The sequence below is a fragment of the Cavia porcellus genome, unplaced genomic scaffold (assembly GCF_034190915.1).
Source record: "Cavia porcellus strain 051 isolate PalLab524CR breed Dunkin Hartley unplaced genomic scaffold, mCavPor4.1 scaffold_29, whole genome shotgun sequence".
NCBI lineage: Eukaryota > Metazoa > Chordata > Mammalia > Rodentia > Caviidae > Cavia > Cavia porcellus.
The window spans coordinates 19,203,474-19,230,239 of record NW_026947512.1 but is presented as its reverse complement, the minus strand read 5'-3'; the positions used below and the strand labels follow the sequence as shown (position 1 = coordinate 19,230,239).

The 26,766-nt window shown below is 50.1% G+C and overlaps 1 protein-coding gene across 3 annotated transcripts; it reads right to left on the bottom strand.

Moving 5' to 3' along the window:
- Window positions 1-7,386: 7,386 nt before the first annotated feature.
- Nuak2 (NUAK family kinase 2) lies at window positions 7,387-25,369 on the bottom strand. 3 transcript variants are annotated; one of them, XM_003474794.3, is made up of 7 exons: window positions 24,957-25,367; window positions 15,688-15,808; window positions 13,073-13,224; window positions 12,698-12,763; window positions 10,720-10,839; window positions 10,091-10,223; window positions 7,387-9,486 (listed from the first exon to the last, which is right to left on the bottom strand). In XM_003474794.3, the coding sequence occupies exons 1-7, from the start codon at window positions 25,200-25,202 to the stop codon at window positions 8,408-8,410; spliced, it is 1,917 nt and encodes a 638-aa protein (XP_003474842.1). In that variant the 5' UTR covers window positions 25,203-25,367; the 3' UTR covers window positions 7,387-8,407. The 3 variants fall into 3 exon arrangements, with proteins under 3 accessions (XP_003474842.1, XP_063096301.1, XP_063096300.1); XM_063240231.1 differs by lacking the exon at window positions 24,957-25,367 and adding an exon at window positions 24,567-24,941; XM_063240230.1 differs by lacking the exon at window positions 10,720-10,839 and having other exon boundaries at window positions 24,957-25,369.
- Between the last annotated feature and the right edge of the window lie 1,397 nt (window positions 25,370-26,766).

The window sequence follows — 26,766 nt, the reverse complement described above, 5'->3', positions numbered from 1 at the left end:
GGTGGACCCTCCTGCCTGGCCTGCAGTGGCAGGAAAGGGCAAGGCCAAGGTCACTGTGAGGAAGGATGCTGGACCCTCCAACCTCACCCAAGCTGCCTTGGGGCCTATGCACCCAGAGCCCAGTTAAGACAAACTGCTCTTTGATTGATCTGCTAAGGTAGGATAAAGGAAGTAAAGGTAGCTAAAAAAGGAGACAGAGGAAAAAAATCATAATTTTAAAATTGTACTTTTAAGAAAAACTGTAGTTTTAGGACACAAGATTTATCCGATTATAATGCCTATTTCCCTTCTAGGAAACTCATTAGAAAGAAAGAAAAGAAAAGGAGAAAAGAGAAGGGAAGAGAAGAGAAAGGAAGGGAAAGGGAAGAGGAAAGAGAAAAGAAAAAGGGAGAGTAGATAAAAAGAAAAGGAAAATAAAGAGGAAAAAGGAAAATTCCTAGGATCTTGAAGACACAATGAGCCAGTATTCTGGGGCTCTGCTTTACACCTGAGAACTGCCCTTCCTGGTGCAGACCTCCACCCTCAAGAGAGCAGCATCAAAAAAAAAAAAAAAAAAAAAAAGAGAGAGCAGCATCACCAAGCAGGCAGCTTTGCTCTAAACTTCAAACGCAAATGGCTTGCATTGCAACGTGGCCTACAAAGTGGGCAGTGTTAGCCCCAGTAGGAGCACACACCCTGGATCGCCAACTCCGCCACCCTCCCAAGCCAGACTATAATGCCTTTTGCTTTAAAGGTACCCACGCTCCTGCATGTGCACTTCTTGCTAATAAACTTCCCCAAGCCTCTCCCTGCCACCCTCCTGCCATCCTCTTCTGTGATGCAGCTCCAGGGCGAGCTGAGCATCTTACTTATACTCTCCCCAGACCCACAGACTTGGCTGCTCACGTCTGTGCCAGAACAACATCCCAGACGTGACTGTTTATGGCTCCAGCTTTATTATACATAAATTCCTTGAGGGAGGGGACCATGCCTTAATTGCTTCTATATTTTCTGAGACACCAAGAACAATACTAAGGTCTCAGTATATACTGATGGGTTTATTAGGGGATAGGTATTCAAGGGTGCTTTTCTTTTCTTTTTTTAATAGTCACATGAAGCTGTGGGAGCAGAGAAGGAACAAAGAAATCTGTAACTGGTGTGATCAGTGAGTTGTAAACACCGCTGTTTTTCTCTGGGTGAACTGTCAGACTCCCTTGTCTAAGGGGTTGAGGCCAGGGGAGGCCTTTGGGAAATATGAATCGCATCCCTGCTCTCGCTCACTCCTGAGGTATTCCTCTGTGGTGTGTTGCTCACAAAGTGGGTCATGTACTGTCTTGTTTCATCCCTGCAGTGACAGGCGAGAGTGGACGGGGAGAGACACTCCCTTATTCTCCGCTGAGTTCTGGCAGAAGGCTGTGCTAACCCTGAGGAGTTATGGTTGTGTCATTAACTGTGTGGACAGTGCGGTCCAGAGCTGTGCCCTGAAGGCCATCCCTTGCTGCTTCAGGCCAGGAGGTTGGCACCACATGAGGAAAGCTTGGCTGGATCTCCTCGGCAGCTTCCATGCTGCCCAGATAACCTTGCCCCTGAACTTGGGGTCTCCTTGTGTGACATCACTCGTGGTGGGGAATGTGCTTGTCAGCAGCCCCAAGTGTCTGGTTGCTCTGGCAGAAGGAATGCTCTTCATTGTAAATGAATCTGTCCATCTCCTAGAACTTTGTGTATCTTCCCAAGCCACTGTGGCCCATTAGCAAGTGAGGTGTCTGGCTAGCAAAGTGAAGGCCTGGCCCTGAATGGTGGCAAGGTCTCAAGGTGACCTCAGCCACCAGGTGAGGCCCCATTTGGGGCAGCCAGCTCTCCCCAGGCCCCCCTGGCCTCCTCAACAACCTTTCCTTTCACCGAGGCACTAAACACTGGCTGAGGTGCAAAGCAGGCCAGGAGTCCCTTGGCAGAGGCAGGATCCTTGCCACCCAGAATGAAGCTGCAACAGGGCAGTGGCAGCTGCGAAATGGGACTGGTGACTGTGACTGCAGCAGGGACCTAGCTGACACCATAAGCCAGGCTGGAAGACTGTGAAGAATTCACTGCCCAGGGAACTTGGAAACGTCACTGCACCTTGTTCCCAGCTTCGGGACAGGCATGTGGTGGGTCCAACTGTAAGAGCCTGGGCAGGTGACTTGCAATCCAAAGCTCAGGTCAGGGCAGCCTGGAGCTCACACAGCCTGGGAGAGGATGGGGAGGATGAGTCAGGGGTCTGGGGAGCCTTGGGAGGTCCTCCGTGGGTACTGAACTCCAAAGGCCTAGCTGGACACTTCCACACCAGGAAACAGAGGCTGAGTCTCTGGAACTGGGAAAGTCCTAGCCGGCAGTGTCTGTTTATCAGGGAAGCTGAATCAGATGAAACTACCTCCTAAAAAGCTCAGCTATTTGTAGAATCCCATCCGGCCCAAGCCAGTCCCAGACGCCTTCCTCTTCTGGGGAAATTCCTTCGGGGGAGAGGGCAGAGGTTGGCTCTTTCCTTAGAGACAGAAACTTAGCGAGGTTTTGCCCATTTATGGACTGAAGCCCCTTCCCCTCCAAGGGTGACTCATTCACAACCTGCTGGAGACCCCTGGTGAGGTCAGGAAATGGGAAAGGGTTAGGGTTAGCAATTAGTGCAGCAAGGGACCGAAGAGGAGAGACCACTGAGGTATGGGGGATGCGCAGGTGGGCAAGGGGGTAGTGAGGGGAGGGTTCTGAGTCACAAAGAGGCAGGGAAAGAGAAAATGGGTTCATGTTCCCCAGAACAGCTTCTTACCCCGCGGCACCCAACTACACAGAAACAGGTTCCTTCGAAGTGTCACCTTGAGTGATCTGAAAGCTTCATTGAGATTAGATCCAACTGCCCAAGTGAGCGAAAACAGATTCCGGGCCACAAACCCGCTCTGACCAAGAACACTCTGCCGACCTGACCATCGCAGTTTAAAGCAACTCATAACCCCTCTGTAGGGGCCTCTGTCATAGGCAAAGTGCTGGGCCAATAGGGACATTTCTAACATTCTTATGAAATCTGAGAACACCTTTAACAACGTGTGTGACCATTGAATTTCAGAGCTGGAGGGTCCTGAGAAATCTTAGCACAGATAGGGAAACTGAGGTGCAGGATAGTTTAATTTTATAAAGGCTCACTTTCTCCCCAACTTCCTCCTCCCATCTTTCCTATTCAACATATTCTAGAACTTGTTGTTTTGAGACGGTTTCACTACAAAGTTCAGTCTGGCCTTGAACTCACTATGTAGCCCAGGCTGGCTTCCAATGCCCAGTGATCCTCCTGCCTCAGCCTCCCAAGGGCTCTGATTACAGGAGCAGGCCACCAGGTCTGGCTTCAGTCCTAGAATGTTTATAGCAGGAAGTGACATCAGAGGTTAGCCATTCAGACTTCTGACCCAAAGCAGAAATTCCAGAAAAATTCCCAGATCTCTATCACTTTACTAAGTCTCTTCTCCAAATTCCAGACACCTTATATCACTTATCTGCTTAGAGGTCTAAGCGCCCTCTCCCGAGCCCAAGGTTGGCCCACACTTCAACCACCTGCAAGCTCCCCCTCCCCAGCTAATGGTCTCGCCCTCCTTCACAGATTTCAGGCCAAAGCTGTGGAATTATTCTTGGCTGCTTTCTTTCTTTCTTTCACACTCCTCATCTAATCTATCAGGAAGACCAGTTGCCTCCCCTTTAAAACATGTAGTTTTAGCACTGGAGAGGCTGAGGCAGGAGGATGGATGTGTACTCAAGGAGTCCCCAAATCTGACATTTCATTCTTTACTCCTGTGACTCCCGTAGAAGCCCCCTATCACCTTCCAGAATCTGTCTCCCCGCTTCCCACTGTGACTTCCCAAACTGCTCTTCTCAACAAGCAGCTAGAGGATGTTTTTTCTATTTTTTCTCTTTTGCTTTTTGAGACAGGGTCTGCTATATAGTTCAAGTTGGCCTTGAACTCACCAAGTAGCTCAAGATGGTCTTATATTTGTAGCAATCTTCCTGCCTCAGCCTCCCAAGTGATTTTTTTGCTTAATTCTAACATATCACATCATTCCTTTGCTCAGAAGATCCAGTGGCTCCCCAAGTCTTTCAGAATAAAAGCCACAGCCCTGTAATGGCTCACAGGCCCCACCTAATCTATGCGTCCTGGCCCCATTCCCCTCCTGACTACAGCTACCACTGTCTCAGTCACCAGGCTTGCTGGAGTGCTGCAACTTGCTACTGCCCTGAGCTCTCATGGCAGGTGGGTGCAGTGATGAGCCCCCAACCCTGTCTGGAATCGTTTCCCCAAATAGCTACGTGGCATAGAAATTATATTCCCTTACCCTTTGGCCTTGAGTCCCATCCCAATGTTTGGTACTTTCCTAATACTTAAGACCTTTTACTACAATATAATTTCCTTATTATTATATTTGCTGTTTTGTCTTCTCTCACTAGAACAGCAGCCCCTGAAGGTAAAGATGTTTGTCAGTTTGTTCACCAATTCACCCCCAGCCCAGACTGTGTGCTCCGAAGCCCTCAGCAAGTAGAGACTTCGTGGATGAATGATGGCTCCTCAAGCCGAACCCAACATCTCGGTGGCCTCCAATCATTTTCTGGATCCTTTTTTTTCCTAAAAAACCCACCCCATCTTCTTTTTTAAATCAGTACTAGGGAGTTGAATTCAGAGACTTCACGCTGAGCTCTATCCCCAGCATTATTTTTTTTTTTCCTGAGACGGGATCTTGCTAAGTTACCAAGTCTGCCAGGGTCGGTTCAGACTTGCAGTCCTCCTGCCTCAGCCTCCCACAGTGTTATGGTCAAAAGTGTGGTTCATTTACCATCTTCCTCCTGCCTCAGCCTCTCAGAATGCTAGGATCACAGGCATGTGCCTCCACATTTGGTTGCCAGTCATCTTGGGCTTCTGACTCCCAGAGCTGATATCTTGGGTTAGCATAATGCCCAGAGTACTACTGAGAGAGGGGGTTTCCACTCGCTTGAGCAGTGTGGCCTGCCTCTATGATCACGGAGAACAGCCTTTGGACCTTTCCTGTCCCCTCCTGTGCCTGGACTGTTGACATTCTGGAAGCGCTGATGTGGTACTAAATATTCCCGCAGCGCCAGCCTTCCAGGCCCGGAGTCATCTCTGAGCCTGCTGTCTGGAATGTTTTTGGTATGAAGTGTCTTGGCAGGTGACAGGGAGGCCCCAGCCCAGGTCTTTGGAGCCAAAATCAGAGACCTCCGCTTAGCACTGAGCCTCATCTCCACCATAGGACGCCCACTCCTCCAGCTAGGTCTGCCTTGGACTCTGCTAAGAGGCTTCCAGGAAGTTAAGCTGCTAGAGCACAGGAGGACCCAGATCTGGGGCTCAGACCCACAAAGCCTATCCCAGCACTTGCCACAGTGAAAAAAGCTGTAGGGTTCTGTCCTCCTCCTCCCTCCTGTCCCACACTAGGTACAGGCTCTGTTGATGAGGTCCCCTTTTTCTCCTTTCCTCTCTTTCGTTTTGAGACAGGGTGCAGTGCTGTAGTTCAGGTAGCCTTGAATTCACTATGCAGCTGAGGGTCAAATTCACTGTGATCCTCTTCCTTCAGCCTCCCTGGAATGGGGGCATGCCCTGCCACACCTGGCATTCTTTTTTTAACTCCCTCTTAGAGTTTGTATACCTCTATTGGGTATTTCCAGTAGAGGTTATTGCTATGCCAGGCTAAGCACCTGGCATGGAATAGATGCTCAATGAATATGTGTAGTTGCAATCACATTTCTTTTTTTCTTCCCCACTACTGGAGATGAATCCAGGGCCTATGAACTGAGCTGTATCTCCAGCCCTTTTTTTGAGAGAGGTTCTTGCTAAGTTGTTTAGGCTGGTCTGAAACTTGTAATCCTCTTGCCTCAGCCTCCCAGTATGCTGGTCCAGTCATCTCTTTTATCCAGTTCTCCAAACCCCATCTAGTTCAAATTGCATTCCCCTGCCCATCAAGATTGGACCTCCCATTGATCTAAGTTTCTTAATGTTTTTGAGTCTCCAGTTGTTTTGTAAAATAAGAATGATTTAAAAAAAGAAAAAAAAAAGGATGTCAGACTGAGGAGACCTCTAATAGAGCTGTGGGCAGAATGAAAAGGGCAGATACACATAAAGTACTTAAACAGTAGCCTCTACTGCCACTTCCCCTGCTCCGAACTCATCAGCCGCACAATTTCCCCCTGAGTTTAACTTATTTGTGGTACCTGCCCTCGGGTCTGCAGCCTCCTGGAAGCTAAGGTCTGATTTATTACCCTATCTGGGCTCCAAGCCCATCTACGTAGCCATTTCCCGTCTTCCAGGGTATATTTCCCCAGCAAGCTCAGGCGCAGCCCCTGCATTTTTCGGCGGAGGCGCGGTACTCAGCACCCCGGCTCTCAGAGGAGCTCACACCCCAGTCCGCCAGCCTTCTCTCGCCTTTCTCGGTGGCGGTTCCGTCTTCACCCCACAGTTGCTCTGTCCTCCCGTCTGGTTCCCAGACTCGGTGGCTTTTTCAGCTGTGCAGGTACCGAGACGGAAGGTCGGACTCCCTACTGGGCAGGCATAAACATCTGGCCAAGGCCAGCTGTGCGGTGCAGCAGGGATCTGCGGAGCTGCACTGACCAGAACTGGAGGTGGGGGGTGGTTGTGAATACCAGAGCAGGTCAGAGCCGGGACGGGGCTGAAGCCGGAGCCCGCCGGCTGCCCGCCTGCACTTTGTCCTCATCCTCCTTTTCATCCCATCTGGTCCTTGGAGCCCGGACTTTCTCAATGGCGCAGGCCGCGCGGGAAGGGGTGCTCTGCAGGGGGCCGGGGGTGCTCTGTGGGGGGGTGGACATTCCAGGCATTCTTGATTCCTCCAGGAGTCTGGAGTGGGGGCGGAGGACACAGAAGCCGCTCGGCACTGCAGGCAAGGGGATTTCATTGGAGCTAGAGAATAAAAGCTGCGGGGATGTCTTCCCTCGGCAGGGGGCAGGGCGGTCAGCCGACTGATGGGGAGGGGGACGGGGCAGGACAGGGGGCTAGGGAATGGGGGTGGGGCGGGATAAACTGTAGGACCTGTTTTTTTTTTTTTTTTTTTTTTTTTTTTTTTAGTATCACAGGCAGGAGCAGCTACCCGGCATCCCCGGGAGGCCCAGGGCTTTTCCACTGAATGTGAATGTTCAGTGGGGTCAGGCCAGAGCTGCTGCTGCAGCGGGAGAAACGGGAGTCCTGGGAGCTTGGAGCCAGGAAGGGTTTTATTATTGGGGGGGGGGGGGCTTGAGCATGCACCCTAGGCAAGGGCTGTACCGTCGAGCTTTACCCCAGCCTTTTGCTCCTGTTCTGGTTATGCAGCTTCTGGGTCCCACAGATAGCAGCTCAGACTTACAGACCTTGGGGGGGCGCACCTCCTAAACAACAGGAGGCTGTTCTCAAATCACTATTCTGGTTTTAATGGAGTGTTTTTTTTTTTTTTTTTTTTTTTTTTTTTTTCTGGCCACAAAGGAAGATAGACAGCATCAGGGCGCGGCATGAGGGAGCCAGCAATCCAGTTCCAGACAGTGCAAAGAACATGTGGGCTTGTAAGACTCCCCTCCCAGATCAGCCGGCACCCCTCTAAAATCCCGCTCTGTACAGAAACTCAGATGTCACAGTGTATCTCCACCAGAACATAGCATTCACATTATTCAAAACAGCAAGATTCACTTTAAAAAACACAGAGTTGAGCACATAAACTATTTAAAAATAAATAAGGACATCCTAAGGTCCTGAAAGACCAGCAAAACAGATACATCCAGTCTGGCCTTCAGGAGCAGCTTAGAGGCAGAAGTTTGAGTCTTTGAGGTCCAAGGTGGGGGCCAGAGAAACTCTTGACTCCTGAGATGAAGCCAAACAGCAACCCAAGCCTTTTCAAGTCTTTTAGATTCATAAGCAGCGACTTCAGGAAGCTGGGCTGGTGTGGAGGATGGGAAGAGAGAACTTTTGAGGACACAGAGATTGTTTTTTTACTTCTAGGATGCAAAAGGGAGGGTTCTTCCAGGTCACTCTCAGCTCCTGCACTTGGTGTCGGGATGGAACTGTCTGAAGACTATCTTTCTCCACTTTGGCAGGGATGTGCCTGGGTGGGGTCCAGGAGCAAAACTTATGGCCATACAGGAGGCAAACCTGGATAGAGAGCTCTTTCTTGGTCTCTGCAGCCCCTCCATGGATTTAAGACCTGGGACCTGGACTATGCAGTCACCTTCTCATTCTTCTGTCACCTTCCTGGTTTGATCAGGTATAAGACAACCCTTGCAGCACTTCATTCACCCACTCTTCCAGCCAGGGCTCCCTGGCAGACCCTCAGCCTTAGGAACTGGGATGCCGGTCCCAGAAGAAGTAGCTATGCCCTCAAGGTGCAGCCAGCTGCATTGTGGAGCCTGCCCAGGCTGGGCCAATGCCCCGTGATCATCAGCTGAGCTTGGAGCAGACCCTCAGTGACTGGCGGTAGGCCTCCGTGACCTCTTGGCAGTCTGTCAGGGAGAAGCAGCTATTGCTCAGGGGGTCCTGCTGCCAGTGCCTTAGGCGGCTACCAGGACCCTGTGAGAGGGGCTCCTCTAGCCCGATAAGGTTGTCCACGGACACACAGCCCCTAAGAGGGGGCTCAGGGAGCCGCTCTGGCAAGTCCAACTGCTCGAAGGACTCGGAGGACAGGATGCTGTCCTCACTCACGGCCCCCGACGGAGATGGGCGGCTAGCCCGGGCTGGGGGGTGTGGGGCAGCCAGTTGATCCAGGGAACCAAAGGTGGGAGTCGTGAGCTCCAAGGCTGCTCTCGAGAACTTGCCGTTGACTTTGAGGATGCCCTTGCGGTGAAAGAGCAGTTCCGGTGCCTGAGGCGGCTTCTGGCGCTCCTGTTCCCCACTCACAAACACATCTCCTGCATCCAGGAGCTCCCCGGAATCGCTGGGCTCCGGGGAGGAGTAGTAGCCTGACTCACGCTGTTGGGACTTCTTTAGGATGCCCTTCTTGGGGAGCAGGGGAGCGGCCTGCCCCATAGTCTCAGAAACGGGGCTGGGCTCCTGTGTGTCCGCCTGTGCCCCCTCTGAGGAGCAAGACACCCTCTTTTTAAGGATGCCCTTTGGCAGCTTGAGGCTGCCCTTCCCAGGACGAGGGGAGGCATCCTCAGCTAAGTCACCCTGGAGAGACTGGGCCATGTCATTCTCCCGACGGGACTTCTTGAGTGAGTGCTGGCGCTCCAGGATGGGTGTGTTGCTGCCACCACTGCCACCACCACCAGGTGCGTGCTGCCTGAGGAAGCTGCACACCTTGGCCCCATTCTCTAGGAGTGGGCGGGAGGATCGGCGGAGCCACTCAGCCATGGAGGCCCGGGCAGAATCACTGCCGTTGTGCCCACTCTCACGGATAGCTTCTGGTTCCCCTACACGGGTGGTGTAGCCCCAGTTGACCCACCAGTGACTGGTCACATCCTCCAGTGTAGCCCGGCGGGTGGGGTTCACCATCAATAGCCACCGGATCAGGCCACAGGCATCTGGAAGACAAAGGCAGTGGATTCAGCTTGGTAGTTGCAAGAAAGGGTCCCCCATGGCCCCCTCTGCCTGGCTGACCCCCACCTGGGTCCAGATGCTGTTCACCTTTGGGCCCCATATGTGCCACAGCCCAGGCTGTTCTTTAGGTCAGCTTTCCCAAGTAGGCTGCTCAACTGCCTCTTTGTCCCATGACCCCTTCATTACCCCTTGTTGGAATGTACAGAGAAAGTGTACTTTCCTTTATCTCCACTGACATTCAACCCCCTAGGAGTAGGGACTGTGCTCGAGAGTAAACTAGGGCTCTTCTGCACTGCTTCTTGTCTTCTATGAGAAAGAACAGAAAGATCTCTGAGGATGAAAACAAAGGCAACAGATAGCTGTAGCCGAGAGGATCTGAGTTAGATCTTAGGAAGCACTTCCCAGATAGAATCCTCACTGGGAAGGAGACCCCATCTCCTTCCCCAGAGGTCTCAGACACTGCAAGTGTGACTGTGGAGGTCACAATGGACTACTGTTTCCTTGACTTTAGTGCCACTGTTTAATTTTGGCCTCAGAAACCACAGACACCCACCCAGGCCTGGATGAGAACCCATTACTCTCACTCACCAGAGGGCTTGGGCGGCTCACAGTATGCCCCACTGCTGATCTGCTTCACCAGTGTCTTGTGGTCCTGCCCATCGAAGGGCATGGTGCCGTGCACCAGGATGTAGAGGAGTACACCCAGAGACCAGCTGTCCACCTGCAAGGAGGTGAGGGGTCAGGTCAGCAAGGATACCCTGTGTGAGAGCCTGGGGAGCCACCAGCCTCCCTTCCACAGCTGGGGGAAGATGGACACAATGGAGGACTGGGCCAGTGTGTGACCTGAGGGTGACTCTTTTTTGTACCTGGGGCAAAGATGGGAGCATGAGGAAGTGTGGAGGCTCATAGGGGAAGATGCTGTCCATACCCTCCCTGGAGGAAGCCAGCCCTTTGGAGGCCATGACAGCTCCCATGTCATTTCAGGGAGGCCACACTAGGTGCTGGGAGGGTAATGCAAATGAGGAAAGTGACAGGGACAAGGAGGAGATGGGGAGTTGTCTAGCACCAGTTCTGTCATCCCTAGCTAGAAACCTGGCAAGTCACTGATTTGGGGGGCTGAGTTTTGTGTTCTAAAAAAGGAGATGGCTGGAAAACTAGCCCATATATCCTGTAAGGCACAACCAATGACCAAGACAGGTAGAGGAGGGGCCTCTTACCTCTGGACCCATGTAAGGTTTCCCATTGACAATCTCGGGTGACGCATAGAGAGGGCTCCCACAGAATGTCTGTAGGAACTTGCCTTGGTGGTAGAGGTTGGAGAGGCCAAAGTCAGCAATCTGCAGGATTGGGACCAACATGGACATGGTCATGCCAAGGCCTGGGATACTGTGTAGCTCTCAGCCTGCTCTTCTCTAGACCTGGGGGAAACTCCAGCGGAAGGAAAGGGTCCCCTGGCTCCCACCCCCACACTGGGCACTGTCTCCATAGCTCAGTTCCTGGAATAAAGTACCTCAATGATTGGTGTTAATGAAAAACATGTAAGCAGAGGTATGGGGCCCCTGGATGCCCAGTGCTTGAAGGCCTTTTTGCTCATGCATGCTGTGTTCTACCCCAGAGATTCCATCTCCCACCTGTGCATAACCTCCTGATCCTGCAGGTCCACTTCCCCTGGGAAGCTCTTCAGGGCCCCAGATCTTTTCTATGATGCCCTAAAGTTTCCAATGGCTCCCTACAGCTCTCTGTTCATCAGTCTTAGACTGATGATATACTCCTGTATGCACCTCCTCACCCCTCCTGAAGCTCCTTGCACAGGGAAGGCCCTCTATGAGGCTCAGTGGACTCTTTCAGACTACACGGAGAGTCAGCTGGATGGAAGAGGAGGGGCAATCACACGCGGCTGCCACAGTCCTGAGAGGCAAGCAAAGCCCCGAATGCTAACCTACGCAAGGCCTGAGCTGCCCTTCCCTGCCACAGAGCCTCTCTCTGACCACAAAGATCACTAAAGGACAATGATAAGGACAGGACAAAGATCAGAGCTGTGGCTGTAGCTCAGGAGAAGAGATTTTCTTAGAGGACTCCCTGAGCCTCTGAGTCTGGGCTCCAAGCACCCCAACCTAAGCCTCCCACTAGGAAGTCCTTCCACCTGGCCTCAGCTAGAAGGAGAAGCCCATGCTCTTTTGCTGCCCACTTCCTTGCTCCATGGAGGGCTACTATGCTTGGTGTGGGTAGGGACTGTTTACGAAACGTGCTCCTTTGTTTATGGTTTTATTGGCCTGTTATCAAACAGTAACCAGGGGAAGCCCATAACGAGGTCTATGGTTGGTACAGAAGAGAGTGCGTGCCTGTCCGGGTGCCTCCCTTCCCCGTACTGCCGATCAGCATCAAAGAAAGTTCCACCTGTTCCGGGAACTGACTGAGTGAGGGAAGGACTCTGAACCAGGATACCACGGGCACAGGTCAGGAACCCCAGAGGAGACCATGCTCTATGTGAGAAAGATTCTGAGGTGATCCGGTTGCAGAGTCACTCTCCTGGGGGCCTGTCAGGCTGCCCCTCTGCATCGACCAGCTCTAGCTCTCTCCCTTTCCAGTCCTGAGACCTAAGTTCACCCTGTCAATATGACCTTCTCCTGACTGATGGAAATGTAACTATTTCAGCCTGGGGATCCAGCAGCAGCAGCAGCAGCAGGAAATAGGAAGGCACTTGAGGTGCTCCACTATTGGGAAAAGTGCCAAAGGGCTGGCTGCAGTAGATTTGACTGTATGTGCGTGCATGCGGGTATGGATTGCACAGGTAGGGAGAACTTTGACCCCGGCCCTGTCCCTGCTACTCCTGTGGCTGTGAGTGAGGCCTGACCCTAGATCTAGACTCCTGTCACCCTCAGGACATCCAAAAAGCACTGTGCTGTAAATCAGAGATCTTGATTCTCACCCAGACTCTGCCATTCACTAGCCACTGGACATTATGCAAGTTAACTACCCCTCATTTTGAGGCCTGTGTCCCCATCCTGTGGGAACAGAAGTGCTAGAATGGGTGATGGCCAAGGTCCCTTACAGTACTAATGGTGCCACAGAGAAGTCTGTGCTCTGCCCAACTCCTACAGGAACCCACTAAAAGCTCAGAGCTCTGTGGTTGGGTACAGTACAGAAAACTTAGGGTGAGATGATGAAGGTCTGGAAGCCAAAGATGGGGCTCACCTTAATATTTCCATTGGCATCTAAAAGGATGTTCTCCAGCTTGAGATCTCGGTGGACAATCCCATTCTGAAAGAGAGAGAGTAGAGTCAGGGAAAGGGTGAATGCAGCAGACACAGAGTGAGCCGAGCAGGGTAGCGCATGCCCAGGCTGGGATACCCAACTTTACTGATATATAATGCAAGGAACTAAATAGGCCCCTTGATTCCCAGCTAAGACACTCAAAGCCAGAGACACCAACAGTGCCCAGTCTGAGGATCCGGACTGCACGCTGCCGGCCTATACGACCCTGGGTAAGTGCCAGGATCTCTCCAATTCACACCAGCCCCAAAGCCCAGGACAGCCTCTGGGAGCATGGACGGGCAGGTGCATGCTCACCTGGTGGCAGTAGTGCACGGCAGAGACGATCTGCCGGAAGAAGTGCCGGGCTTCGCGCTCGCTCAGCCGCTGCCGCTCACTGATGTAGTCATACAGGTCTCCCCGGCTGGCATACTCCATGACAATCACAATCTTGCTGCTGTTCTCAAACACTGGGCAGAGCAAGGCAGATGTCAGGCCTTCCTAGAGTATACTGTCCCCCACCGGGCACCATACTCTTTCCTGGTCCCAAACCACACAGAACTCTCTCTCTAAGAATGTTGCTTAATAAGGGCAGGAAAAGGTTCTGGGGGATGCTCCGCATCTTCTATGAACAACAAGTTAAGAGGGTTCTAGAAATCACCCTGAAAACTCAAAAGTGGAGATAGCATCTGGATGAGAATGAAAAACCAGGCTCTTTGGTTCAGGACCTGACACTTTTTCCCCTTGTGATCTTGGTCAAATCTCTTCTAAGATCAATCAGTAAGAATACAGGTTTGCTGGGTGATTGTGGGCAAGTTATTCAGTCTCTGTTTGTTCATTTGAACAGTGGGATAATAGTGGCAATCTTGGGGGTGTGGTGAGAAACAGGTAAAGAACAGTGACAACATCAGGTCCAACTGAGCCAAAGAGCTGACATAACAATGCACTTGAAAAATGGTGTCTACTGTTATATTTATAATAGGTGTTCCCACGCACGAATTTGAAAAATAATGCCAATAATGTTTGCCTCAAGGCTCAGAGGAGAGGGAAAAAAGTATATGAAAATGGACCAAGAACTATTCAGTACTGTGGAAAGCTGAGATAGTCACCATCCCACTAACTTTGACCTCCCATCCAGGGTACATAGGCCAGGGCTTTATGCATAAGGCATCTTACAAAAAGCAATCAATGAATATGTGATCATTAATTGGCTCACTGGCTTCCTGGCAGTCAGCCCACCCTAGCTGGCTCATCACCACGTGTAGGAGGGGCTTTCTTGTTATTTCAGGCCTTGTCCTGGCTCCAGCCCCTTGGAAAGGTATGGAGCAGCTGCTTCACCAGCCTGGCCCTTCAGCTAGTGTGAGCCAGAACATGTATATCCACATTATTGCATCTTTGTGTCAAACAGGTCCTATGAGTTTGGCCTGCTTGGTCAGCCCCAGAGCTATTACTGTCTGGCCTCTGAGAAGGAGCTGAGGGACAAAGCTTCTCCTAAGAGGAGTCCCAGCTCCCAAGAGGCTGGACACCAAGCCATGGGAGCAGTGGTTTTTCCAGGGGAACACAGTAGCCTAGCATCCCAAGGGGTGTCTGGCTGGGATTCCACTCCTATAGCTCTAAATGCCTTTGCAGGGGTACAACATGGTGCCATGAAACTGGGGGGCGGGTGTCAAGAATTACGCACATCACAGACTGGAAGCAACTAGGACATGTGTGCCCAGAGCAGGTGCAGGCTTATGCTTCAGCCTTCCTGAATTGCTAAGGATCTTACTGGGCTGAGGAGTTCCCGGGACTGGAGTCCCTGCTAAGCCCACAACCTCTCTAGCTTATACTAGCAGGATGGGGGGTAATATGAGGGGTGCATTTCAGACACACAAAACTGTGATGCCCCTGTGTCTGCTGAATCTTCACATGCAGGAGAAGCCACATCTTGAGTATCAGAGCTCACATCTTAGACTCAGCCAGAGACATGGGTTTGGGGAGAATTCACACCCAGGAACACGTGGATGCAATGCTCAATCACCAGATTCAGCCTGGCTCAACCACTGCGTTGTCATCTTCCTACTCTTCCCTGAGGGAATTGCGCAGAGATACAATTAGCCTTCTCAGCCACTTGTCTGGTTTCTCATGGGACAAGTACAGGCTGCAGGGCCATGTCAGTGGTTCTAGGATTAATTCTCCTTACGATCCCAAGAATGCAGACTTCTCTATTTTTTCCTACCAGGAACTTTCAGATGTTGAACAAGGCCACAGGCTCTCTTCCCTCCCTGCTGCCGCCTCTGTTATCCCTGGTTCCCGCCTGACTGATATTACAGCAAGGCTTGCAGCAGACAGGTGTGTGGGAGAGTGTACTCCCCCTCTCCTTCGTCACTCTGCCTTGATCACTTTGTTGTCTGGGTCACAGAGAAGAGGGAAGCTGGGGTGGTGACGCTGACATCAGAGAAAAGAAGGCCAAGAGAAATGGAGAGGCAGGAGACAGCGCTGTGCAGGAGTGACTTAGAGCACAAGGTGGATTCTGAGAAGTCTGGCCCTGGGGATGCATGAAAAATAGCACCCACATGTGTGGAACAGGTGCAGGATGACGTGTGTTCCAGACTCCCTGGGTTGCTAAGGTTCAAGCAGGGAAAACCAACAGCAACAACAAAAAGCTTGATCACCTCCCATGATCAAGGCACGCAGTGACATTATTCAGTTTGATCTTTGTAACTACCCTGTGACACAGAGGGGATTATCCCATTTTTATGAGCCAGGAACCGAGGCCCAGAGATGACAACTGTTTCACCCTAACTCATACAGCTAGGTTTCAAATCTGGTTTTTACCCAACTCTAAAGGCCTTGACATTTTTACTTCTCTGTGTTGTTAGTGCTTACTTCTCTTTTACACACACATGAATACACACACACCCAACTCCCAGCTCCATATCCTCGTGCTGTACCTTCATGGATGGCAATGATGTGGGGGTGGTTGAGTGACGACATGATCTCAATCTCCCGCCGTATGTGCATTAGATCTTGCTCATCTTTGATTTTGTCTTTCCTGATTGACTTGATGGCCACCTGGAAAGTGAGAATGCAGGAGACTGAGGAGAAAGGTCTGGCAGGTAGAAGTATTTGTGAGGACACTTTAGGGAGCTTGGTTCTGGGGGTCTATCTGCCTGTTAAGCAGGCCCCAGGGTGCACCCAGACAATCCACCCTTCCTTCCACCAGGGTAGGTGGTGGAGAGGCTGGAGAGCACCTTCTCTTGAAGAATTTCTCACTTGGGTCCAGTGCAGTACATGCCACAGCAGGAAGGCATACAGACCAACAGCCTGTTTTCAGAATCTACATCCGGACAAGGGTGGTAACAATCTACAGTCCTAAGCCTAGTGCTTTACAATTTACAAAGCAAACTTGTCACACTGCACTAGGACTGGGACGGTTTTCTCACCCTTGAACCTCCAATGCCAAGCTAATTACTTGGAATACAGTAGGCAATGAATAATAGTTTACTGCATTAAATGAATTGCCCTTACTACAGTGCTGGAGAGTAAACATGGAAAGTTTTGTTAGCTTCATTTACAGGTGGAGAAACTGGAATGCAGAGAGGTCAAATGATCTGCCCAGAGCCAGACGTCACTGACTGGCACAAACTGGGATTAAGCAAGCAACTGGCTAATTTCAAGTTTAGTCCTTTTTTATTGCTTTGATACTTATCTTGCTATAAACATCTCATTTAAAAGGTAGAAAGAACTCAAATTTCCATCAATGGATGAGTAAATAAACATGGTACAATACAATGGAATATTATTCAGCCACACGAATGAATGAAAAAATATTTTTTTTTGTAGTGCCAGGGATCAAAAGAGGAATGAAATTCTTCTGATATATGCTACAACATGGGTGACCCTTGAAAATATTTTACTTTTTTATTAGTATGTTTGTAGTACATAATGATCACATCCTTCATGAGTGAACATTGAAAATATCATGCCAAGTGAAATAAGCCAGTTACAGAAGGACAAATAGTCTACGAGTCTACTTACATGAGGTAAATATATAGAAACAGAAAGTAGAGCAGAGGTCCCTAATGGCGCAATGAAGGTGAAGAGCAGAGTGGGTAGTTATTATTTTATGGGTATACAGCTTCTATTTGAGGTGATGAAAGGTTTTAGAAATGGATAATGTGGTGATTGCATATGCATAATATACCAGCCTTTTGCTGTGGGACTGCAGCCATGAATATGCTCAGGCTTCGGAAGAGGCCTATTTCTAAGACACAAGAGACCAATGAAATTGTCCATGCCAATTCCCATCAGCAGATCTGGAAACTGATCAAAGATGGGTGGATTGTCCAGTCTGTGACTGTTCATTTTCAGTCTCAACGCTGGAAAGACACCCTGGCTCAACGGACGGGCAGGCCCAGGGCACAGGTAATGAGAGGGTGTGACCGAGACCCGGATACCAGAGAAGGTGACATGGATGTGAGCATGGGGCTCCTGTGCAGGCTGCTCTGGAGATACCAGGACTCTAAGAAGTAGAGCCCCTGTATGTGCATAGTGGCCTCGGTGGTTGCAGAGATTGGTCATGAATTGGTCATGAATAAAATAAAATAGGGGAAAAAATACCTCTGAATTGTACAAATGATTAAAATGAAAAATTTATATTATATTTTACTACAATTTTTTAAAAAATTACCCCAAAAAAAACTATTCAAGAAAGAAAAAAACTTCCAAATAACAATCTTTTCAGGTAAGGAACGACTCTCCATTAGCAACAAGCAAACAACAGCTCGGCAGACAGAGTCCTCCAGGACTTGCTGCTATCTTAGTCCCTAAAGGTAAAAAAATACTGTACAAGGGTTAACTCTTTTCAAGACAGACATGGTGACATACAACTGTAATCCCAGACTCTGGGAGACTGAGGCAGGGTGATCACAAAGTTGAACCTAGCTTGTATAACTTAGTGACTTAGCAAGATCTCATCTCAAAATAAAAAGAAAGAAACCGACTGGACGTGGAGCTATATTCAATTCCAGTACTGGAGAAAAAATAAAAAGACTAACCCCCTGGCTTGGGGGCTCAGGATGGAAGGAATGAGAAGAACAGAAAATGGAGGAAGAGCTGCCCAGGAGCAGTTCAGGCACTTCTGAAAGACAGAGGGGCCTCAGGGTCTCTCTGCAAAACCCCACTCCACAGAGGCTCTGGGACAACACCCACCATGGTGACTGATGGGAAGGCAAGGTCGGGAGACACCGACGCTGCCTGTGGACCCAGGGGACCAGGGTTCTCCAGGCTCTATCCCTGTCTCCCTCCCTCTCAGAGCCTTAGTTTTGTTTTCTGGGAAATAAACAAGCTGCTCTAGGCTGTCGGAGGGGCTTTCCCACTTGGATTGTATGAGATGAACTGTACAAATGTCACAGGTCTCAGAGGCTATGACTTCGGAGGCTGCCAGGTTGCACAAGTGCTGGGTGGGGTAGGAGGGGGTGGGGTGTCCAACAGGCTGGTCCGTTGGCTCCTGGCAAGTCCTCTCCAAGGACAAGAATGGTAAATACAAGACTTCCTCTTCGCTGAGATAGGCAAGTGGTGAGAAATATAACTGCACAGAGGAGGTAAACAACTCCTGATTCAATTTCCCAGGAGGGTTTGCCTCCCCTCAAGATTCAAAAGGAGAAGAGAAAAGGAAACCTCTGCTGGGGGACGGGGTGGGGGGGTGAGGGGGTGGGGTGCTCTAATCCAGCCTTTCACAGGCTCTGGAGGCAGACAATGGTTTCCCGCTCACGGGGACAGTGGGCCCTGCCGGCCTGTGTCCGCCATTGGACAAGAATGTGGAATGGGCCCTAATCCCGTAAGAGGAGCTGCTCACAATGGCCACAGCCTGGTCACCCGGGCAACAGGCCAGGGATGGCGTGCCCTCCGCCCTGCTCCTCCCCTGAAGCTGCATCAGTGAAAGACTGAGGCCCCACTCTCAACCCAGCCCTCCAGGAGCTGGGCAGAGAGGACAATGGCAGGCAGGAGGGACAGTCACCATGGAGCCTCCTCTCTGAGATGCGAAGAGGCCGTGCTGCAGCTGCAGGGGACAGGACTGCCCCTCCTGTGCAGACCACCCCACTTTCTCTACTCAGCTAAGCAGAAAAGTCTGTGGGTTTAGAACAAGGCAGGCGGTGGGGGTAGAGGGTAGAGGTATTGAATCCTCTTAAGTAGGGGCACCTCTTTTGTGTATTCAACCCAGAGCATCATTCTCACACAATTCTCTCTTCACACCCCTCTTCTCTCCAGAAAGGGGAAATTTTATGGACTAGTTCTTTTTTCTCTAGGAGTTTCTTTCTAAAATAAGACAATGGGAAAAACACTGTGTATGCTTCCAAGACAAAAATCTGTCAAAAGTATATTAATAGATATAAAACAACCTTATAGAAGCACAAATCATATCTAGACAATTAAAGATATCTGAGTTTAAGAGGCACACAAATGCAAAGACAAAGCATATCTTGGATATTCAGTTATTTATGTGAATTTGTAAACGTAGATAACGAGATCATAGGTTTAGGGGTAGAGCGCTAAAGACAACTGGCCTAAAAGAAGAAAGGTTCCAGAAACTGCGGGTTTTGGGGGTGCTGGGCAGAGTCTTTGTGTGGCCAGAAAATTCAGAAGTAGAACCGTGACAGCCTTCTGTATTAGATCTCAGGTCACGGCTTGACTGGGGCATCCCAGGGAGCACTGAGGTTATGTTGTTGGTCTCCCATCAGTTCCTCTGTATGCAGGTGACAAACATGAGTGTGTGGTGGTGGTGGGGGGGCCTGGACCGCAGTTCCCTAATCCCTCCCAGCCCCACAGGAGAGGCCTCTAGCTATCTCCTGGCTAGCCTGTCAAAGTAAATTAGATATAGCACCAGCTCAGGCCTAGACAAAGACACAAAAAGCACTCACCATTTGTTTACCAGTAAACAGAAATCACAAATAAATATTTATGGGTTAAGTTGTGACTATGCTAATGTTGGACTGATGGGACCCAGTGCCTAGATAACATTTCTCTCTTTCTTCCTAGCCTTAAGTGGAGTCAATCTCAGTTCTGAGAATTAATTTTTAGAGACCTTTGTTCTTGACAACGATGTTTTAGAATAAAAATCAGCTGACTAAAGTCAAGTTAAAGGGTAATAACTGCCCAGAGGTAGAAAGGCCACATACTTGGAGACAGTCCTGGTTTGTCCTGGTATAATTACTATGAGTGCCTCTTTGGCTTTGCAAACTACTCAAATTCAGACTCTATACATGGCTACCAAACTCATTCTGAAGAAGGAAATCCAAGTCCAATGCTAATAACATGGACATGAACACATGGCCAGTGGGTGCTCTCAAGAACCCATGTATTGAGTACTTTCCTTTATCAAGCTATATAACTTTAGGCAGGTTACTTAGATGAGTTAGTTAACTTGTCCAGTTAATTTCAATGTCCTCATCTAAAAAAATGAATGGACACTGATTCTCTAAACATGTAGTAGGCTGCTGAATGCCTACTATGTGCCTGGTATTGTGCTGGAGAGTTCCTGTGTCAAGGCCCCCAGTCTGAGGGGAAGACTGTAATTACAGCAGCTGCAGTCGAGTGTGATAATGTGCCAGCTGAGAGCTTTGCCTGCCGATGGCTGCAGAAACACTGCAGAGCTTGCTTTGCCTGGGGGAGCAGGGGAAGCCATCCCTGGGATCTTGAAGAAGGGTGAGTTGTGCTAACCAAGGATAATGGGCTGGGGAGGGCAGCAAGGACATTCCAGGCAGAAAGAACGGGGCCAAGATGCATCCAAACTGTAGGATGGATAGATGTGCTCCCCTCTGTACTCCAGTATTCCCCTCAGAGCTGCTTCTGCTTCTGTGCCCGTGAGGCGCTGGCCAAGGGTCATGGCAAGGCCTCTGTGATATCGCCATGTTAACCGTCTGCACATAATTCTGAAGACACTGGCCCAACAAGCTTCTTGCTCTTGCAGCTCCGCACATTGAAAAGGCAGCAAGGCTAATTTCCCATCTCATTTTGCAACAGTAAACAGACATTTCCAAGATTTCCCAACCCATCAAGACAGATTCAGAGGAGAGACGGATGCTGCCCAGAGAAGCTACCATCTCAGAAAACAAGTTCTTTGGATGTGTCCAGCCCTGTCTCCCATCCCTGGAGAAGGGACTGCTCTATATTTTGCCCTGGGCCATGCTTTGCAGCCACCCCCATCCCCTTTAGAGATACATAAATATGTGCAGCCCTCTGCTGACACCCTAGGAAGTGATACTCAGGCTCAGCTGGTAAATGCTACCTCCTTCACAAGAACTCAGATCAGTAATGATCTGCATTCAGGAGATGACAGTGGAAAGTTCTTAGGATAAAAAAGAGGGTCCACAGATGCTGATTCCAAGTGCTAAGAGAGAGGGTGCAGCTTGGCATCTCTGATCATAACTATGGAAAGGAGTCAGAGTCAAGGTCCTTGACTCCTCTCTGGCCTTTCGTGGAGCAGCTGCTTTCTGGGAGCAGGCAAGGAGCTGGAGTATGACCCATTTAGATAGCAGAGGCAAGGTTGGGCCAGACTGGCCTAGGCTGAGCAGAGAAGAAATGAGCCTGGGGGTGGCTCACGACCCCACCAAAACCAGGTAGAACCTCACCAGAGCCCGGCAGGGATCAGGAGTAAACTCCAAAGGGAGCCTCAGCTACCTCTCATCAAGCCCCGAATTATGCCACCCTCTCCCTGACACCCTCTAGCCCACTCTGCCAGGTTCCCCGGCAAGGAGCTCCTCTGCCCAGCACTCTTGTGTGGCTTGGCTAGAGCCCAAGGACAAGAGTCGCCTGCAGCTTCCTTCCCTGCTGCTGGGCCAGCAGGTGCAAGAGGAGCTGGGAGGGCAGTGTCCTGCAAACAAGCCTGTGGCTGCTGGCCAGGCAGGAATCATTCACTGAAGCTGGGGCCTGAGGAGAGACTGGGGCTTTGCATGAAATAGACCAAAGTGGTTCATCCCAAGAAAGGCTACACACAATCCATGCTCTCTTGGAACAGCATAGTGCCAGGATAGAGGAGTCCCTAGAAAACGAAGACAGGGCTTGGTCAAAGCCAGCCTTGATGGGATAATAAGCATTGTATACATTATATATTTTATATTTATTATCTTATTGAATCCTTGGAGAATCCCATGAGACAGGAATTATTATGATCCCCGCTTTATGGACTGAGAAAACCAAGGTCACACAGCTAGTTATGATTTGAACCCTTACAGTCTGAACTCTAAGCGAGGCACCCTCCCTGACATGCTTTAAAATCCAGGAATGTAACGCAGTTTCCCCCACCCAGGATTCCTCAACAGAGCCAAGTGTGTGTGAGGGTGAGGGCTGGTTCCCAGGGACTCTCCCCACCCGTGGCTTTGCCTGGGGCTCCAGGAAAGGCAGCAGGAGCTTGCTGCTGGATTGCCACAGCATACTGAGGCAAGCCCAGGCTCATCAAGGCCAATTTCCAGACCAAGACTCAGCACTCGGTCATCCAGGGCTTATGGAGCCAATGTTTCAGGTTGCCACTAACCAGCCAAGAAAGGATAAGTCACTTCCCCTCTCTGAGCCTCAGTTTCCCTGTCAATGAAGGAATCAGATTATCTCAGTCATCTTCAAACATTTTGAAAGCCCATTGGGTGAATCAATATATAAAAGATACAGTGGTAGGCCCACTCCAGAGAACATTTGAAATCCCCTCATTCCCTATATTGGGCCCCCTTTAAAAGGGTAGCTTTCATGTACCTCATCCCTAAGGCTTTGGTGGCCCCTGCCATTTCAGAAAGCCTGGCATATGTTTTTCTCTTTAGGAGGAAGGGGTGGTCAAGGGTGATCAGGGGAGCTGGGAGAATCACAGGAGGAAATGTCATTTGGATACCAGGAATGTGTTCAAGATCCAGAGCAAATATTTGTTTTTCCTCTGATGCCCTCTTGGAGCAGCCATTAGTCCCACCTACCTGCCCCTCCCTCCCCACAATTCCATCTGGCTCCTGGTAATTTCATCTGGGCAGGTTGGGAGTGGGAAATGTGCAAGAGAGGTGGAGAGAAAATTGGGATGAAAGTTGCTCAGCAGCTTTCCTTCACATCTAGCCATCATCAACAATCTCCATTCATTCCGGTCAGCTCCTGTGTCCCTCCCCCACCGCAACATCATGAGGCAACAGATTTCGCTCTCTCTTTGGAGGAACAGTCAAGATGCAGGCTTGGTGGGTGAGGAAGAGGGCTCCAGGATGGAGAAATCATCAGCACAGAAGAAAGCGGCTCTCCAAGAAAGAGCAGAGACCCTGAGCAAATTCCCAGAAGCAGTACTGGGTGGTCTTATGGATGAGGGAGGTTCAGAGCAGGTCCCCAGTCCACTGATCTTATCTCTCAACACACAGCAAGAGGCAAAGGCCAAGGAGTTTCTTCTGAATTCTGTGTTCTGATGTAATAAGAGCTGGAATCCCTGCCTAGAGCCACTAAAAGCTGATTTATCTCTGAAATCAAATGAGACCGCTTCCCGCCCCCACACACCCCACAGTGACCCCAGTCAAAAGCTTCATGGAATCTCTGAACTTCAGTCTCAGTTTCCGGGACATCCCAGACCCCACAGATCAGTCTTCCTCAGAGCAGAAGCAAGGGGCACAAGCCATGAGCAACTATTTTCTAGCTCAAGCCTTGACAAAGCCCAGGCCCAGCAGTCTCAAGCCTGGAGCTTTGCTGGGCCCTCACTCTACAGAAAGAGAAAGAAAAGAAAAGCCAGGAAGCATATGATTGCTCAATAGCTATAAACTGGCAGTGGGCAGCTGGGGTCTCTGCCAGGTGTTAGCAGGAGAAACATACTTGGTCCTACTGATGGGGCAATCATCTACCCCTTTCTCCAGCACCCACTCTTCCTTCACCAATGAAATGACTTCTTGAATTTCAAACCAGCTAGAGGCTGCAAAAGCAAACACAGCTTGAGGAAGGGAACACTGCCACAACCAGTAAGGCAAACTATGGCCACACAAACACACACACACAGGTGTACATGCATACACACGAGTGTGCACACATGCTCCACAAATGTACCGAACTGGATCTGGCAGCACATAATCCCTACACCACTTGTTCTCTAAAAGACTTGATAAAATATGAATTATAGCCTCCAAAATAAATTCTACTGACTGTGGAACCAGAGAATAAGTATTTTATTTTATTTTTTATTTTTTCATTTTTATCGGTACCGGGGATCGAACTCATGACCGCCTGCTTGCAAGGCAGGTGCATATGCCGCTGAGCTAAATCCCCAGCCCGAGAATTAAGTATTTTAAACAAGCACCCCCCTCTATTCCTATGCACACTAAAACTCAAGTTTGAAAAGCACTGTTAACCACTGTTAGCTAACTTCTGGCAACTCCACCATACTTTCAGCTATAAGAATCAATTTTCGCTGCAAGTTCTGTTCAGGAATACTTCAAATTCACATTTGTATCTTATTTAATCTTCTTAGCAGGTAGCGAAGCAGGCTGCGTTTTTTCACTTCTTTGTTTCTTTCTTTTTTTATCTTTTTTTTTTTTTTTTTTTGGCCTAAGGGGAAACTGAGAATTGAAAGATGCAGGAAATTGCCCAAGGTCTCAGATTACCATGACAACACACACACACACACACACACACACACACACACACACACACACACACAGTGCCAAATCAACAGGTTAAGTTCCTCAAAAGGCCCCAAACCCAAAGGTATCTTGAGGTACAGTGCACCTGGCATCTGAGCCTGGTTTTACATCTCCCTGAATCGAAAACTAATTATAATGAAATTCTGATTCGGTTTTGAGGCTGGGTAAGACCCAAGAGTCTGACTCACCCCTATGCAGATCTCTACTGTTCGCTGGACCGCCAGACTGCAAACGCTGAAAATCTCAGTATCCTGTTCACCCAACCACACACCTATTTATCAAGACCCTGTTAAGATCGGATGCCTTTTACTTTCTCTTTCCATTCCACTCTATTGAACACTCTACTCCAAGCGAAATTCAACTTAAACTGTATTTTCTCTAAGGACCTGCGGTCTGGTGTTACTGGGGGTTCTCAGGGCTGCCGTTCCTATAATCTTAGCTACATCTACGGGGGACACTCGCCGGGTCTCCACCCCATGCCATCTCTCCGTGGTGCAGAGGCGCGCTGCTCTCAAGGAGCGGTGCGCGCCGGGCCCATGCCCCATGCCTCGCCCAGCTCGCGCCGTGTAGCCACTCACCAGGCGCCCAGAGCTCTCGCGCGCCTTCTTCACCTTCCCGTAGGTGCCCTTGCCTAGGGTCTCCAGGAACTCGTAGCGGTGCCGCAGGTTGTGCTTGTGGTGGTGTCGCTTCACCGCCTGCTTTTTCATCAGGGGCTTGGGCGACTTGATGAGCCCGTCGCCCAAAGGCCGGGCGAGCTCAGCGGCCAGGGCGGTGGCGGTCGAGGGAGCCGGGCCTGGCCGACGGGAGAAGGCCAAGGACTCCATAGCGAGCAGGAGGCGAGCGAGGGCTGAGAGGGAACGATCTCTGCGCGGGGAGGGTTACAGCGCGGGGCACATGTCCAGCACCCGGACCCAGACCGGGAAGTTACAGCTAGAAAGTCACAGTCGCTATTGAGCTAGTTGTAAAGCTCCGCATTCCAAGTTGTTATAAACGCTCTCAGCCCGAGGCCCTGGTCACGCCCCCCGAAGCCTATTGGCCCGTTCGCCAGCGGCGCGTGACCAGGGCCTCCGCATTGGCTCACTAGGGTCCCAGACCCCTCCTCCTCCCCAATCCCGGAGCTGTGAAAGGTGTTGCGAGCCCGGCCCACCTGGGTCTCCAGGGACGGGAATTGGGGACTAGAAGGCCCGGTGGAGGCTGCTACTGAAGGCCCTTTGGTACTACTAAAGTCCAGAACCTTACATTGAGGGCCCTCAGAACTGCTCTAGCTTCTGAATGGCACTTGGTCCTGGATCGAGCCACCCGCTCTATTGAGCTGTGTTCTTGGTTGTCACCAGCAACTTTGGGATGCTAGAGATCACTATCATTTGCTTCTTTTCTCCCATGTCAAAATCTAGGAAGTCGTTTGACAGTCCTTCTGTCCACAAAGGAGAAAAGGGAATGGAATGGGAGGGCTGGTGGACAGTTTGCGTGAGTTTGCTTCTCTATGGTTAGATCAGCCTTAACTGGATCCTGCAATCTGGACCAGGACGTCCTTACTTTTCACGGCAGAAGGCTTGTAGGGCAGAGATGTAGTGGGATTTATGGAGTGTCCATTTATTCATGAAAAAATATATTACACTTCTAGTATTTAACTTGCGTCCTTAAATTATAAATAGCTGCTCTACCTGAGGTTATCTTCCCCATGATTTTAGAGCGAGGAGGTCTTGTGGCACCTCATGATTTTAGAGCAAGGAGGACTTGTGGCACATTACGAGGTTTAGGTTGGTTTTGGAGGCCTGAGGGGCCAAGTCTAGAGTCCCCTTTTAGAGTGAAACAAGAATGTCCATAGGCTTTTCTCCTCTTCCAACTGGGGGAGAAAGGAACACTTTCCTGCAGCTTTCTAGAATTGATAACTCAAATCTATGCACCTCTATGCAGCCTAGACTGTGGAGAAGACCATGAGGACAACAGGCCTCCATTCCATTGTCTGAGGGGACGCCCCCTGCCCCATCAAACAGGCCTGACTGGGCTCCAGCTCTGCCCACATCTCATTTCCCCAGGTTGGCCCCTTGCCAGCCAAGAGTACACCCCAGGAAGACAGCTCTCCAAGAGAGTATTCAGGGGCTGCTTGGGTAATCTAAGAGTCAGAGGACCAGAAAGACGAAATCCCCAAATGGTAAATTTTGTATTTAGTGTTTGCCCATTTATCTACTTCTACTAGTCCTTTGATGCTTCTTAGTGTGAGTCATAGATGTCTCCATCCCTCCCTGAAGCCCTTTGGCCTTTGTGACTGGAGAAGATCAGGATCCCCTTACATGAGACACCAATCTCCCTGCCCTAAATCTGGGGAGCCATGGGACATGGTAGCTGCTTTGGCTTCTCCCTTTTACCAGCAGCTTCCCCCTTTGC

Bases quoted from the DNA above. Each gene is read 5' to 3' on its own strand.
- Nuak2 (XM_003474794.3), bottom strand. From the start codon at position 25,202: ATGGAGTCCTTGGCCTTCTCCCGTCGGCCAGGCCCGGCTCCCTCGACC. The intron at 15,809-24,956 runs GTGAGTGGCTAC...CTCACTTTCCAG, and splicing joins GCGAGAGCTCTGGGCGCCTG to GTGGCCATCAAGTCAATCAG. The intron at 10,840-12,697 runs GTGAGCCCCATC...CCAATCCTGCAG, and splicing joins ATGCCAATGGAAATATTAAG to ATTGCTGACTTTGGCCTCTC.